This window comes from Muscardinus avellanarius (genome assembly GCF_963383645.1).
Source record: "Muscardinus avellanarius genome assembly, chromosome: 5".
Taxonomy (NCBI): domain Eukaryota; kingdom Metazoa; phylum Chordata; class Mammalia; order Rodentia; family Gliridae; genus Muscardinus; species Muscardinus avellanarius.
The window spans coordinates 69,754,510-69,772,012 of NC_137790.1; the positions used below are offsets into that span (position 1 = coordinate 69,754,510).

Genomic DNA, 17,503 nt, shown 5'->3' on the forward strand with positions numbered 1-17,503 from the left:
AATGCTCTTAAAACTAAGTGATTTTAAAAGAAAGCATTTATCAACTGTCACCTAAAGAAAGAGATGAAAAGCAACAAAAGTATAAATGTTGAGTTTCTTCTAATTTCTTGTTCCCTGAATTTTACTTCTAAAATATAGAGGGAAGTGCAGAAGACTAAGAGGTGCTTTTTTTTTCTACCAAAAAAAAAACTAATAATAATTTTAGAATATGAAAAGGAATACTTATCGCTAAATCATTTTTTTATTTTAAGGGTGAGAAATTAGCCACTGTCAAGGGGTCAAGAATTGGGTAAGGGCTAATTGGGTGATGTGTGCATGTATGCCTCCACCATCTTGTACTTCATTAAGATGTATGGCTACAATGCACCAATTTAAAAAAAAAAAAAGAAATTAGCCACTGTCTTAAAATTCTACTTCTAACTCAGGGTAAATATCTTGAGGTTTACAGACCCAGGCTCTTCCCCCCTCCCCTACACATTTTGGTCAATTTGTTAACTGCCTAAATATGTACTACCCAATAAATTACAAAAAGATAAGCCTTCAACTTTAGAGAATAAATTATTCATAAATTATGAATTCTATCTCTGCTGTGGTAAGTTTATGTCTTCCTTGCTCTATTTTTTGAAGTACTAAAATACTATTTTATTATTTTTAATTTTATTGATACTGGGAATTGAACCCAGGGACATTATACCTCTGAGCTATATCCCTAGCACTATATTTTGTCCTTTGTTTTAAAACAGGGTCTCTCTAAGTTGCAGAGGGTCTTACTAAGTAGATGAAGCTAGTTGTGAACCTGTGAATCTCCTGTCTCAACCTCCCAAGTACTAGGATTACAAATGTGTACCACAGCACTTGGCATATATATATATATATATATATATTTTTTTTTTGGGGGGGGGTGGGTGGGTGCGGTACTGGGGGTTGAACCCAAGGGCATCCTACATTCCCAGCCCTATATTTTATTCTCCATTAAATTGCAGAGGGCCTCACTAAGTAGCTGAGGCTGGTGGCCAAACTGTAATCTTCTTGTTTCAGCCTCCCAAGTACTGTGAATAGAGGCATGAGCCACCATGCCCAGCTAATAGTGTATAATTTAAACATTAAGTTACAATTAATATCTTTTGAACTACTCTCAAAATAACCTGAAGGGCCGGGTATAGTACTTGGGAGGCGGAGACAGGAGGATCATGCAGATTCGAAGCCAGCCTCACTAGCTTAAGAGACCCTGTTTCCAAATAAAAAAAATATAAAATAGGTTGGGAAGTGTAGCCTGGAGGTAGAGGTAGAAGGGTTTCCAAGAACCCCAGTACCATCAAAAAAAAAAAAAAAAAGATAACCTGAAGGCACACTGAAATAAATAAGCTGCTTTAAAAGCTAACCATTTTGATATGCAATAATATCAAAGGTAAATATGGGAAATAAATACATGCAATAAAACCCAAACGGTAAAAATAAAAATTAAAAAAAAAGGTAAGAAAATTTGAGGAAAATAGGGATAAAGAGAGATGAAAATACAAATAAGTATTTCAAAGTCTAGTTTATCCTTTCTTACATTTACTTGTAGTCAATGACTAATTTTAATTCGTTCACTCTTCATTGGCAATTCTGAAGTTTACTTTATTTCTCCAAGTACTAATATGCAACAACAATTTCATAAATTAAAAATATTAATCTGTTGGGCATAGCAGTGCATGCCTGTAATCCTAGTACTTGGGAGGCGGAGACAGTAGAATTGTAGATTCAAAACCAGCATCAGCAACTAAGCAAGATACTTAGCAATCTCAATGGGAAAGATACCCAATAATAATGACTCATTTGATTTGGGCAGTTTTTCCTATAGATAATGAGTAGATAACTTTTTTAAAGAAACAAAGTTTTAAGCCAGGCGTGGTGGCACACTCTTGTAATCCTTGTGCTTGGGAGGCTGAGACAGGAGGATCGCACAGGTTCGAAGCCAGCCTCAGCTACTTAGTGAGGCTCTCAGCAACTTAGTGAGACCCTGTTTCCAAATAAAATATAAAGTGGTCTGGGTGTATAGCCTGGAGTTAGAAAGCCCCTGGGTTCCACTCCCAGTACCACCAAAAAATAAAATAAAATAAAATAAAAAATAAAAATTAAATTAAATTTTAAAAAAGAAACGTTTTGATACTTTTTTTTTTTTTAATACATTACTATAGTCCAGAGGACAGTGTTACATCCAGCAGAGTAAGCTGGATTCTGAGATAGGTTGGAATATAGATACCAGCAGCTGTGGGTCAATATGTAATATATAGAGCTGAGTTAAAAACTAAAAATCTGTGACAAATTGACAAAAAAAAAAATTAATCTAAAGATCCAAGTTATATAGAGGTGTCTTAGGGATTGAGAGAAGAGAGATTACTCAAGGTGATTACAACAAAGAGAATGTAGCAAGGTAACTGCCTGCTTTACATGAAAATACAGGCTCACAGCATGAAGTTACGATGAAGTTAGGACGATAGAGGCACAAGATGCTGAAAATTATGGAAATGGAAAAGATGAGCGTTTATTGTAAATTTGTAAAATGTTATAAAAATAAGTTTGAGAAATAAAAAAAATTTTGGAATACACCGAAAAAAGAAAGTAAAAAGATTAAATGATTGAGGAAAAAATAAAACTGGTACTAGACATACCTTTTACCTCATTCCTGAATTGAGGTTAATTCGGAAGTTAAAAGGAATCACAGTAATCCATAATAATATTTTTAAATTAGTTTTTACTGCAAACTGATTGTATACACACAAATTCAAGCAACACTAAAGTACAATCAATGAAAAGATGAGTTTCCCAACTACATTATATTCTCCAATTTTCCCTCTGCAGGAACAACCAATATCATGGATTATATATCATCTGAGAAACAAGTTGTATCTATACACACATACATTTACTTAGTCATATTCCAAGTGCTTATAAAATAAAAGGTTACATATTATACACAGGTTTTTTATTTGTTTTGTTTTTGGCAGAACTGGGAATTGAACCCAGGGGCATTCTGCCTCTGAATGTGTTACACCTCCAGCTCTACTTTTTTATTCTTTTTTTTTTTTTTAAAACAGGATCTCATTAAGTTGCAGATGGCTTCACTAAATAGCTGAAGCTGGCCGCAAACCTGTAAACCTCCTGTCTCAACTTCCCACATACCAGGATTACAAGCATGCACTATCACGCCCAACTCTACTCATAGTCTTGACCTTGCTTTTTCCATTTAATATTTCTTAGAAATCATTACTTTCCAGTTCACAGAGGGCTGCTTCATTCTGTTTTATTTTTTATTTGTATATACCATAATTTATTTGGACATGGTTCTATTAACAAACATGTATACACGATGCTATGATAAAAAAAATCCCCGTATATAAAGTATTTTGCAAATGTCAATTTTCAGGGAAATAATTCCTAGAAGTTAAATGAAAAAGCACACACATTTATAATCTTTTTTTTTTGGGGGGGGGGAATACTGGGGATGGAACCCAGGGGCATTCTACATCTGAGCTAGACCTCCAGCCCTATTTTCAGTCTGTATTTTATTTTAATTTTTTTGCAGGGCTGGGGGTAGAACCCAGGAGCATTCAGCCCCTGAACTACACCCCCTGTCCTATTTTTTATTCTTTATTTTGAAACAGGGTCTCACTAAGTTGTGGAGGGGATCACTAAGTAGCTGAGGCTGTCCGCAAACCACAACCCTCTGGTCTCAGCTTCCAAAATGCTGGGATTACAATCGTGCACCACCACTCCAGGAACTATAATTCTAATAGAAATTGTTAAAACTACCTTCTCAATGAACTGCATTAATATATATTCCCTGAGTAAGGATGATGAAGGATGACGGGTTTAGACTCCTATAGTAATACACACACACACACACACACACACACACACACACACACACACACTTTTTTTTTTTTGCGGGTTTGGGGATGTAACCCAGGGGGCATTTGACCTCCGAGCTACACCCCCAACCCTATTTTTTATTCTTTTATTTTGAAACAGGGTCTCACTGAGTTGCAGAGGACCTCACTAAGTAGCTGAGGCTGTCCGCAAACCGTGATCCTCTGGTCTCAGGCTCCCGAATGCTGGGATTAAAAGCGTGCACCACTACGCCTGGCTCTATAGTATTATTTTTAAAAGAGTAATATTTTGACTATAACTAAAAGCATGGGCAGGGGAGAAAGAGAGGGTTATAGAGAGCTAGCTTACCTTCCAAAGTCACAGAGTTTTAAGACAGCTGTATCAGGATCCAACAAGAGGTTCTGTGGTTTAATATCCCGATGGCAAATTCCAAAGGAATGGATATAGGCTAAACTTCTGAACAGCTGATACATATACAACTGGAATAAATAATAAACATTAATTGAACACTTCATATTTCAAACAAATCAAAATCATTATGTAGTAAATAAAGCAACATTTTCAGAACAGAAGAGGGGAAATACTGGTGATTATTAGCACTCGATCTTCCTTAAACATGTTTCAGGTCATTTCCATATAAATTAGCTAGTTAAAGTATCATTAATCATATATTTATACCATCCTTTAATAACTAAAAATGAAACTTTACAATGCATTTTATGATTTTTAATTTTATCAACATCTTATCTCAAGCCAGCTAAGATGGGCTTTTTATTTATGAAAACCAGAGAGATATCCCAAACCATAAAATTATAGTGGAATCACCTTTTAGCCCTAGCACTGGATTCAATAGAAATTCTAGACTCCTTGCCAAAATGATACGTCTACTGAAAAGTCCTAAAAGAACTATCATTAATGTTTTTGTCTTTGTACCCATTTTAATAACTGTGAAGTTTAAAAAAAAACTTCAAAACTCTGATCATAATTTATAGTTGATGCCATTTTATTTTCCAGCATCACTTCTAGAAAGGCAAATTAAAAAAAAAATCTGAGCATCTGAACATTCAAACTTAACTCCTAGTTAATTTTCACAATACCATAGTTAACAAAATAATCTGATCCCAATCACTGTCATTTTAATCAGGATTATATTAGATAAATTCCTACTCACTCTGCCATGATATCTATCAAATAAGATGGCATCAAAAAAATTAGACAATACCTGTGTATGTGTACAGTTGTCAAGTTTGATTTTTTGCTACAGATGGAGCAAATGTCAACAAAATATTGAACTTGAACATATGTATAAATAAGATTTTATGCCAGGCGTGGTGGCACACACTTGTAATCCTCGCGCTTGGGAGGCAGAGTCAGGAGGATTGCGCAGGTTCGAAGCCAGCTTTGCTGGTTTAAGAGACCCTGTTTCCAAATAAAGAATATAAAATAGGTCTGGGAGTGGGAGTATAGCCCTAAGGTAGAAGGGCTTCCAGGAACCCCAGTACCACCAAAATAAATAAACAAACAAACAAGATTTTACTTTTTATATGATATGCTCCTACTTTGGTCTGTGACACAATAAGATCAAAAATTAAATGAAGAAGCTGGGAATGGTGGCGCATGCTTGTAATCCCAGCATTTGAGAGGCTAAGACAGGAGGATCAAGGTTCGAAGACAACCTCAGCTACTTAGTGAGGCCTTCTGCAACTCAGTGAGACCCTGCTTCATAATAAGAATAAAAAACAGGGCTGGAGGTGTAGCTTTGAGGTATAAGGCCCCTGTGTTCCATCCCCAGTACCACAAAAGGAAGGAAGGAAGGAAGGAAGGAAGGAAGGAAGGAAGGAAGGAAGGAAGGAAAAGAAAGAAAGAAGTAAGTACTAAGCCGGGTGTGGTGACGCACACTTGTAATCCCTGCTTGGGAGGCAGAGAAAGGAGGATTGTGCAGGTTCGAAACCAGCCTTGCTGGCTTAAGAGACCCTGTTTCCAAACAAAAATATAAAAATAGGTCTGGGAGTATAGCCCGGAGGTAGAAGAGCTTCTAGGAACTCCAGTACCACCAAATAAATAAATAAATAAATAAATAAATAAATAAATAAATAAATAAATAAATGGTGTGTGTGTGTGTGTGTGTGTGTATAGAGAGGGGGGGGGCTAAGGCTAGCTGAATTAAAATCCATTAATTGTTTGTGAAAATTTTCACATTTTATTAAAGTGCTTTAATGATGAGTCCAAAAAGTGAAGACTTCATATCTTAAAACCGTGCAAGAAGCCAGGTGTGGTGGCACACGCTTATAATCCCAGCATTCGGGAGGCTGAGACAGGAGGATCGTGGTTCCCGGACAGCCTCAGCTACTTAGTGAGGACCTCTGCAACTCAGTGAGACCCTGTTTCAAAATAAAGAATAAAAAATAGGGCTGAGGGTGTAGCTCAGAGGTAGAATGCCTTTGGGTTCCATCCCCAGTACTGCATGCAAAAAAAAACTTCATATGGAGAAAGAAAAGACCTAGAATAGCCAAAGCAATTCTCAACAATAAGAAACATGCAGGAGGCATTACAATCCCAGACTTCAAACTATACTATAGAGCAACAGTAGTAAAAACAGCATGGTACTGGCACAATAACAGATATATTGACCAGTGGATTAGAATAGAAGATAAAGAAACAAACCCACACATCTTTAGTCAATTAATCTTTGACAAAGGGGCCAAACACATACGCTGGAGAAAAGACAGCCTTTTCAACAAGTGGCGCTGGGAGAACTGGCTAACCATTTGTAAAAAGATGAATCTAAACCCCTATATCTCACCAAACACAGGAATCAACTCAAGATGGATCAAAGACTTAGAAATTAGACCTGAGACTGTGAAGTTAGTAGAGGAGAGCATAGGTTCAACACTACAACATATTGGCACAGGCAGTAACTTTCTCAACAAAACTTCCAAAACTCAAGAAATTAAAGCAAGAATAAACAAGTGGGATAGCATCAAACTAAAAAGTTTCTTCTCATCAAAGGAAACTATCAATAACCTAAAGAGGAAGCCTACAGAATGGGAAAGGATCTTTACCAGCCACCATTCTGATAGGGGGCTAATATCCAGAATATACAAAGAGCTCAAAAGACTCTACACTAGCAAAACAAACAACCCAATCAAGAAATGGGCAAATGAACTAAACAGACACTTCATAAAAGAAGAGATACAAAGGGCCAATAAATACATGAAAAGATGTTCTTCATCACTGGCCATCAGGGAGATGCAAATCAAAACAACACTGAGATTCCATCTAACCCCATCAAACAACAACAAATGCTGGCGAGGATATGGGGAAAGAGGAACTCTTTTACACTGTTGGTGGGAATGCAAACTAGTTCAACCACTATGGAGATCTGTGTGGAGATTCCTAAGAAAGGTGGGAACAGATCCACCATATGATCCAGCTATACCACTCCTGGGTATCTTTCCAAAGGGGTTGAATTCAGAGAAATACAGCAACATATGCATACCTATGTTCATAGCAGCACAATTTGTAATAGCCAAAATATGGAACCAACCCAGATCACCATCAACAGATGAATGGATAGCAAAACTGTGGGAAATACACACAATGGAATTCTATTCAGCCATAAAGAAGAACAAAATTATATCATTTGCAAGAAGATGGAAAGCCCTGGAGAACATTATGGAGGGGAAATACCAGCAAAGTTTGAATGGAAAGATAGGAGAGGAAGAAGGCTGATCTTGATTAATGAGGGTCTACATCTGAACATGTGTAAAATTATGAATAAGACATGGTTAACCTGGACAACCATTGGTGGGAGGGGGGTAAGGGAATACGGGGGCGGGGGGAGGAGAGGGCACCAAGTATAGTTTAAATGTATACTATTTATGTTCAATAAAAAAATTGTTAAAAGAAAAAAAAATTGTGCAAGAATTTAAAACACTACTTTGCAGTCCTCCCCACCCCTGGAAATTAAATGTAATAATGCCATCAACCATGCCCAATGCATTCCCTGGCTCACAATAAATATTTCCTAAAATGGAAAACCGTTCGATTTTTACATACCTTGACATAGATCACAGGGAGCGTCTGTTTGGCTCTACTATAGTGTCTGGCAACTCTGTATACTGTTTCCGGAACATAGTCCAGCACCAGATTAAGGTAGACCTCATCTTTCTGAAAGAGTTTATTCCAAAGAAAAAAATGAAACAGATTAAAACTGGTCTTTAAATAGTCAAATAAATTCTCTATACAATCATTTGTTCAGATTTTTAAAGAAAAGATTCATGAGTTTATAGAATATAATCATAAGAATAAAAGCATAAATGCCATACCTTAGTAAGAATTCCATGTTAAAATCCCCACACTTGGGAGGCTGAGACAGAGGATTGTACAGGTTTGAAGCAAGCCTCAGCTACTTAGTGAGGCTCTCAGCAACTTATTGAGACTCCGTTTCCAGATAAAATATAAAATAATAAGTCTGGGAGTATAGCCTGGAGGTAGAAAAGCCCCTGGGTTCCAAACCCAGTACCACCAAACACAGAGGAGAGAAGAGGGGGGGGGGAAGGGGAGGGGAAGGGGGAGAGGGAGAGGGAGGGAGGAGAGGGAGGGAGGGAGGGAGGGAGGGAGGGAGGGAGAGAGAGAGAGAGAGCGAGCATGCTATTTAAATATCGTTAAAATTCTCAAGCATAGTCTACAGATATACCACTCTGAATGCGCCTGATCTCATCTGATCTCAGAAGCTAAGCATGGCTGGGCCTGGTTAGTACTTGGATGGGAGACTGCCTGGGAATACTGGGTGTCATAGGCTTAAAAATAAATTCCCAAGCATATTTAAACCATTACTTTGGTTACCATGATTTTAGAGGGACACCACCTAACCTAAAATTTCCACCAAAGGCAGCAAGAATAATACTGAAGCAGGAGCTAAGAAACACAAATTTGTAGCTCTAGCTCTGCTAACTCGTGTACAAGTCACAATCTTTCTAGGTTTCGGTTTCTTCAGCTATACTATAAAAGGCTCTATTAGATATTCTTAAAATATCTATCCTTACCCTGTTCATGTGAACAGTATCAAGTTAGGTAAATCAAAGCAGAAAACAAAGCTGAGAATCACTACTGATTACTGAGTGGGGAAAACTGCAGGTAGATAAACTTATATAATCTCCTGATTTGAAATCTTTTTACCTACCAAAATTAAGTAGAGAATTTAAATTTTCAGCAAAGAACTACTAAGTAATTCTCGTATGTCCTTAGTCACAGCAGAAGGCGTAGAAGTACTAAGTGTGCTGGTGTAAAAAGGGCACTAAAATTCAGGATGAAAGGAGCATTTCGGGTAGAGAGAAAGCTATATTCATAATGTGAGGTCAGAGAGGACAGCAAAGCTTAGAAAACTGGTGAGACACCGTAACACTGGTCCTACCACCTTGTCACCATCTCTTGCCTTCCCTGTTCTACTCTCTTCCTTCCACAGCCAATTTAAATTCTAGGGTTTACCATTATTCTTGCTCTTTAACACTGGAGTAAGCAAACAACAGCCTGAAGCCTGTTTTTATAAATAGCTTTAACGGAACACAGCCATGAGCCTTGCTCATACAGTTAAATATCATCTGTGTCTGCTTTGGGCTACAATGGCAGAGTTGAGTAGTTGTGACAGTGACCAGATAGCCGGTGAAACCAAAAATTTTAAGAAAAAATGGCTTTGCCACAACGTTAGTGAAATTCAGCTTTCTATAGTCAAGGCCTGAATCCAAAGAGCTGAACAAGGATACAAGAAACATATAATGTGCTGACTAGTCTCACATGTATGTAATCATCAAGAAATTCAAATTGATCCACTAATATTTTCACATTTGTCTAGTCTACTCTTCCAAACTACTTCATTTTTTCTTCCTCCTCTTCAATCTCAGCTTGATAATCTTGCTTGTATAACAATATATACTATATCTATCCCTATAAACTCTTCCATCACTTCTAAAACCAAAAATAATTTGACTAAGTTTGTTTCTAAGATAAATATTGCCACATGCTTTTTAAAAGAAGTATTCTGTTTTTCCTACTTAAGGTCACTGTTTCAGAAATTCTAGGTTCAAGAATAAGCAGATAACATTTAAGAAACAAGAGGAAGTTAATTTAGTTTATTTTTTTTAAAAAAACCTTGTGGTGAAAATAAAAAGTGCTGGGACTTGGTAGCCCAAGAGGAGACAAAAATTGAAGGAAAACTTGTTGCTGTGCTTTTTGTTTGCTTCTACTAGTAAAAACAGACATAAATTTATAGAGTAAGAAGATAAAATGATAAGAGGGGGAAAAGGATAACTGATAAAGCAAGGTTGTAGAACATTGGAAAAAGAAAACAAGAACATCCAAAAAGCTATATGGTGTAGTAAAAATTCAAAATTTAAAACACTTCAATAAAGTTTTTTGGTTTGTTTGGTTTTTTTTTTTTTTTTTTTTTGGTGGTACTGGGGATGGAACCCTTCTACCTCCGGGCTACACTCCCAGATCTATTTTATATTTTATTTGGAAACGGTCTCTTAAGCCAGCAAGGCTGGCTTAGAACCTGCATGATCCTCCTGTCTCCACCTCCCAAGCGCAGGGATTCAAGCGTGCACCACCACGACCAGCAAAATCTCAAGTTTTTTGAGTGCCAACATGACACCACAGGTAAAAAATTCTACACCTGACCTCATGACAAGTCATAGTCAAAACACAGGTATAAACTGGGTGTGGTGACACATGCCGGTAGTCTCAGCTATTTGGAGGCTGAGGTAGGAGGATCACTTGAGCCCAGGAATTTAAGACCATCCTAGGCAACATAGCAAGACCTCATCTTAAAACAAAAAGCAAAAATCAAAACAAACAGGCGCACTAAAAATGTGTTATATGAGCTGGGAGTAGTGGCCTGTAATCCTAGTACTTGGGAGGCAGACAAAAGGAGGATTGCAGGTTCAAAGCCAGCCTTTACTCTTAGTGAGACCCTCAGTAATTCAGCAAGACATTGTTTCAAAATAAAAAATAGATAAAATAAAAAAGACGGGGCGTAGTTCAGAGATAAAAAGCCCCTAGATTCAATCCCCAGTACCAAAAAAATGCATACATACACACATATTAGTATAACATGGTTATCTAAAACATCAATAATTCCATGTTTAAACTTGGATGTTATTTCTATGAACTCATTAAGTGTGTGCAAATATTCTAAAACCTAAAAAATTCAAAAATCCAAAAACATTTCTGGTCACAAACATTTCAGAAAAGGGATATTTAACCTATATATGAGCAGAATTTAAGGAATGGTGAATTTGAGGTATTAATACAGATAACAAAGGTATTTTTTGGGGGGGGGCAGGTCTGGGGTTTGAACCCAGGAGCATTTGACCCCCGAGCTACACCCCCTGCCCTATTTTTTTTTTTATTCTTTATTTTGAAACCGGGTCTCACTGAGTTGCAAGAGGGCCTCACTAGGTAACTGAGGCTGTCCGCGAACTGCCATCCTCCGGTCTCAGCCTCCCGAATGCTGGGATTACAAGTGTGCACCACCACGCCCAGCCCAAGGGTATTTTTTATAACAACATACTCGGTTAAAAGTTTCTTGGTTTTAATAAACCAGCTGACAAGTTAATCATGATATATTTATGAATAACCTAGAAATGTAACACTAAATTACTATTTATTTATGTATTTGCAGGTATAGGGATGGAACCCAGGGGCATTTGACCTCCGAGCTATACCCCCTGCCCTATTTTTTTTTATTCTTTATTTTGAAATAGGGTCTCACTAAGTTGGAGGGCCTCGCTAAATAGCCAAGGCTGTACGCCAACCACGATCCTCCAGTCTCAGCCTCCCAAATGCTGGGATTACAAGGGTGCAACACCACGCCCAGCTACTATATTACAATTTACTTCATTGTTAAATAAGCATACCAAACATACTAAAAGGGAAAAATACAAAGATTAAAAGATGAATGTCACATTCCACGGAGGTTTCTAGTGGTAAGACTACAAACTCTGTTCTTTATAAGTGATTTCATTTATCAGGGATTGCAAAAGTAAACGCCTTCGACAGTTAAGTAACAGATGTAAAGGTGTAGCCAATCTGTGTAATGCAGTAAAGGGCAACGGCTGGCTAAATCAGAACATTCTAATAAAAAGAATAAAATATTTACAATGTACTCGCTAGCCAAATAAAACACATTAGGGGATAGACCTGACAATCAGCTTACAATCTCTGGTTTCAACACAGCCATGTAAGACTGACACAAACCAAAGAATAGCTTAAAATGAAAGACTGAATATGAAAGACTGAATAAGAACTTCTTGCTCATAGGCTGGAATTGAAGATCAAACCTACAACATGAATTTTTTTTTTTTTTTTTTTGGTGGTGGTACTGGAGGTGGAACCCAGAGGCTTTCTACCTCTGGGCTATACTCCCAGACCTATTTTATATTTTATTTGGAAACAGGGTCTCACTAAGTTGCTGAGAGCCTCACTGAGTAGCTGAGGCTGGCTTCGAACCTGTGCGATCCTCCTGTCTCAGCCTCCCAAGCGCGGGGATTACAAGCGTGCGCCACCACACCCAGCTTACAACACGAAATTTAACAAAGATAAAGATAGACCCCTATTCCCCAAATCAAAGTATCATTTTATTATACAGAGTGACAGACCACACAGAATCAAAATCAAATTCAGCAGCAATTCATCTGAAAATTAAATAATGGATTTAACTGAACAGAAGTGAAAAGGAATCAACTGGAGATAGTACTAGTGAAAAACATAATGCAATATTAAGATATAGTGGAAGTACTGTGCTCCCATCAATAAAGATGGTCCTACTCAGCACATTTTCAGGCTTCATTTGAAGTCTAATGATACCTCTTTTACACAGCACATTTTATTCATAATACTAGCAAAGCAGACAGAATACGTCAAAGGAAGGTTAACAAAATCATGTCTGCTATAGGTTCAGTGCTCCAATTTACTACAGTAATAAAAATAAGGTGACTCAAATAAATAACCTTTAAAATTTACAATTTTTTTTTTGGTACTGGGGGTGGAACCCAGGTGCTTTTCTACCTCTGGGCCATACTCCCAGAACTATTTTATACTTTATTTGGAAACAGGGTCTCATTTAAGTTGCTGAGAGCCTCACTAAGTAGCTGAGGCTGGCTTCGAACCTGTGCGATCCTCCTGTCTCAGCCTCCCAAGCGCTGGGATTACAGGTGTGCGCAACCATGCCCGGCTACAAATGTTTTTAACAGAAGTTAAATAACAACAAGAACAACCCCTAAGGGGAGAGGGCTCAACCCCAGGAAACATGTCTAGAGAAAAGAGTAATATTTCCACATTCTCAAAGTATTATTGAGAGTAAGTAAATGTTTTATTTCAAGGTTTCTACAAAAGATTCAGAAGGCTGGGCATACTAATATTTCAAGAAGGAAGAAGGACCAAATTCAGCATTTTTAGCCTTATAATTTTCTGAAACATCTTAGATCCCCTGCTGTGTGTGTGTGTGTGTGTGTGTGTGTGTGTGTGTGTGTGTGTGTTACTGGGGTTCCTGGAAACCCTTCTACCTCGGGGATACACTCCCAGACCTATTTTTATATTTTTATTTGGAAACAGGGTCTCTTAAGCCAGTGCAGCTGGCTTCGAACCTGTGCGATCCTCCTGTCTCCACCTCCCAAGTGCTGAGATTACAAGCGTGCACCACCATGCCCGGTCCCCTGTCTTCTTAATGTACTCTTTCTCAGATTACCAGACTGAATGCTAGGAAATTCAGATTGGCGGTAAAATTTAAAAGCTAAATACAGAAATAAAACATCTTTTAGATGTAGAAAACACTCAGTTCATTAACATAATGAAAAAGTATTGAACTAAAAAAGTTTATAGGCTTCCAAAATTGCTAAGAAGTCACTATTATAAATCATTTGAAAAGAATCTTGTATTATACAGGATGGATCTTATTCAGAAAATTCCCCCCAAATTATAGGATATATAATTCATAGAGCATTTCTTGTCATGACGCAGTTTTCTGCGTTATCATTTTTTATCAGTATGTCTAATCACTGAAAATCATTCCTCTATAAAGTCATACCAAGTGAGAAATTTATTTTTATTTATTTATTTAATTTATTTATTTTTTTGTGGGTCTGGGGATGCAGGGACATTCGACCTCCGAGCTACACCCCTGCCCTATTTTTTATTCTTTTATTTTGAAACCAGGTCTCACTGAGTTGCAGAAGGCCTCACTAAGCAGCTGAGGCTGTCCACGAACCATGATCCTCCAGGTCTCGGCCTCCCAAATGCTGGGATTACAACCGTGCGCCACCATGCCCGGCTCCAAGTGAGAAGTTTAAATGACAAAATTTTAATCACACCTAACAACAACACAACAACAGTAGCAGCATTGAAAAGCATTTCTATCTGTAGATAACACAATGTTTGTTTGTTTGTTTGTTTGTTTGTTTGTTTGTTTGTTTTGGTGGTACTGGGGGATGGAACCCACAGGCTTTCTACCTCTGGGCTATACTCCTAGACCTATTTTATATTTTATTTGGCGACAGGGTCTCACTACATTGCTGAGAGCCTCACTAAGTAGCTGCGGCTGGCTTTGATCCTCCTGTCTCAGCCTCCCAAGCGCGGGGATTACAAGCATGCGTCACCACACCTGGCTAGATAACACAATGTTATATGTAGAATATTTTAAGAATTCTACTAGAAAACTTTTAGAAATAAACATACTCAGCAAGATTAAGAGATACAAGATCAACATACAAAACTCAATTCTATTTCAGTGTTAGAAATAAATATTCCCAAATAATTCCCTTTATAATAACACATAATTAGTCTATAAATAATTATTATACTACCTATAATAAATTTAACTTCAAAATCTAAATGTTAGGCCGGGAGTGGTGGCGCATGCTTGTAATCTCCGCGCTTGAGAGGCTGAGACAGGAGGATCGCACTGGGTCAAAGCCAGCCTCTACTCAGTGAGGCTTCCAACAACTTAGTGAGACCCTGTTTCCAAATAAAATATTAAAAAAAAAACCCTAAATGTTAGTATCTGTGCTAAATCCTACTTTAGCACACATTTTTCTAGGAATATCTATAAGGCTTTTCAATAAGTTATAACTGATTTTAAACACTTACTGACCCAGGTACTGGGTTAAGTACAAAAAAACCAAATTGAGTCAGACATGGGAGCACACGACATAATCCCAGTTCTTGGAAAGCTGAGATAGGAGGTTTATAGGTTCATGGCCAGCCTCAGCAACTTAGGCTCTCCACAATTTCATGAGATATTGTTACAAAATAAAAAAAAAAACAAAATAGGCATGTGGTTATAACTCAAGAGGCAGAATGGCCCTGGGTTAAATTCCTAGTACTACAAAAAAAAAAAAAAAAAAAAAAAGGCAGGAAAGCAAACAAGTATGCAAACAGTAATATCTAGCTATATGCTATGAGAATTTCAGGGTCTTAGTAAAAAGACCTAGTGAAAAAAAATAACAAAAACTTATGTAAAGCAAGTATTTCTGAAACATTTCATTAAAAGATAAGTTTTGGAGGCTAAAAGTGGAAGGGAGGGAGAAAACAGAGATATCAGATGGGGTTACATTTGAACAGAGAGAAGCAACAAACAAGAAGGGGTGACCTAACAGAAAACCAGTTGGGTTGGAGTATAGAGAAAAGGCATTCCAAAGCGCCCCCCCCCCCAAGACAGTCAGGAATAAATCCAAGGGTATTCTATTGCTAAGCCAGATCCCCAGCTCTTTGAAATTTTTTTCAGATTTTGAGACAAGGTCTCATTAAATTGTCTAGGCTGGCCTCAAATTTGTGGTCCTCCTGCCTAGCCTCCCAATCACTGGGATTAAAGATGTGCAAGTGGTATGCATGTCCTGCTTTCCAAAAGGCATCTGCATTAGCTGATCACAGCAGCACATGTCTGTATTCCCAGTATTAGGGAGGCTGGGTCAGAAGGATCACAGGCTCAAGGCCAATTTGTGGTAATTTAGTGAGACCATTTCAAAATAAAATATGAAAAAACACTTAGGTGTCCCTCAGTGGTAGAATGTTTTTGGGCTCCATCACATACACACATACGCACACCTAGCACTTGCATTATCAAAAAGAATACAACATATTGTGAGGACAGCACATCCTTTGGCAAGGCTGGACTATAGAGAAGCCCTTGCAAAAGAAGAGATGCAGTAAGTAAAGTCACAGTATGGACGTCAAAGATCTTGTATAAGACTAGGCGTGGTAGCCCTACCACATACTGTGTAGAGAATAAAAAATAAAAGTAAGCTACAATCATAGCTCTTTGTCTCTTAAATGAATGGCTCAATCATTATTCTCTTTGAATTGGAGAAGTTTTTCAGAATCTAGTAAAAGATAGAAGTCTTGTCCCTCCAAAAACTGTACAACCCTCATTTAAAGAGAGTCACGTGCCTGCAGGCCTCCCATTTGAACTACTAGGTTTAGTCACTCTACGGGCAGGTCATTCAACGTCCCTTTGCCTTCTCTTCGTGGGACTCTCATGAGCTTTAAATGACTAAGTGTAAATGAAGTATTTAGAGTAATGCCTGGCACACAGCAAGTACTGTGTAAGTTTTAGCTATCACCAGAATAAACATATTGTTCAGCCAAGCTGAGGTCAATGAAAATATTTGTCTAATATTACAGAAATCCTACTTTAGCTCCACCAGAGGTGAGGAAGATTCAAGCCATACAGAAATACATACTAAGCTGGGCGTGGGGGGGCATACTTGTAATCCCAGCATTCAGGAGGCTGAGGCTGGAGGTTCGCGGTTCGCGGACAGCCTCGGCTATTTAGTGAGGCCCTCTGCAACTTGGTGAGACCCTGTTTCAAAATAATGAATAAAAAGTAGGGCAGGGGGTGTAGCTCGGAGGTCGAATGCCCCTGAGTTCTATCCCCAGACCTGAAAAAAAGAAAAAAAAAAGAAATACATATGAAGATCTATAAGGTTAGAGGTACAAGAAAGAGAGTGAGATGCAGAGTAACCCAAAAAGAGGGGCAGAAATGCACAAAAAGATGGGGGCAAAAACAAAAAAGAAAGGATTGAGAGAAGACAACAAGGACATAGTTACAGAAGGAAATCTGAAAAGAAGGGGGTATCAATGATGAAGAGAAAGAAACAAAAGCCCAGAGACAAAAAGACAGAAGTCCAGAGCCTAGAATAAAGGGGGGCAGAAACCCAGAAAGGGGGACAGAGACCAAAGAAAAAGGAGAGAAAGAGTAAAGACTAGAAGAAAATGACAAAAAGAGGAGAGCTGGAGATGACTATAGAGAATGAGAAGATCTCTAAAATTCCCATTCACATTAACTCATCTACCCTGGAACCTAACCTAGCCTTCCATCTCTAAGATCCTGAAACACTGAATTCCTGCTCTTCCTCATTTATGCAGTGACTTCAACTCATCCCCCTACCTGCCTCCTCATGGCCTCCTTTAAGCTCATGGTTTCATCACTGATATCTTTCCCAAAGCTTCCCACTGTGCTCTCTGAAACCAAGAAAGAAACTTTCTGATTAACCTCAGTTTCTGCATGAAGATTTGTTTGTTGTTGTTTACTGCTTTGCCCTAGACAAAATCTGAATCTCACCCCAAGTCACTGGTT

General features: G+C 38.0%; 1 protein-coding gene across 3 annotated transcripts in view; it reads right to left on the reverse strand.

Annotated features, from left to right (window-relative positions):
- The window catches only part of GSK3B (glycogen synthase kinase 3 beta), a gene marked incomplete at both ends in the record, with an annotated part of 212,604 nt that overhangs the window by 86,521 nt on the left and 108,580 nt on the right, over positions 1-17,503 (reverse strand). For all 3 annotated transcript variants that reach the window (XM_080696857.1, XM_080696856.1, XM_080696855.1), the window contains 2 exons: positions 4,222-4,352; positions 7,933-8,043. In XM_080696857.1, the coding sequence (XP_080552983.1) occupies positions 4,222-4,352; positions 7,933-8,043 (242 nt within the window). The remainder of the gene's footprint in view (positions 1-4,221; positions 4,353-7,932; positions 8,044-17,503) is intronic.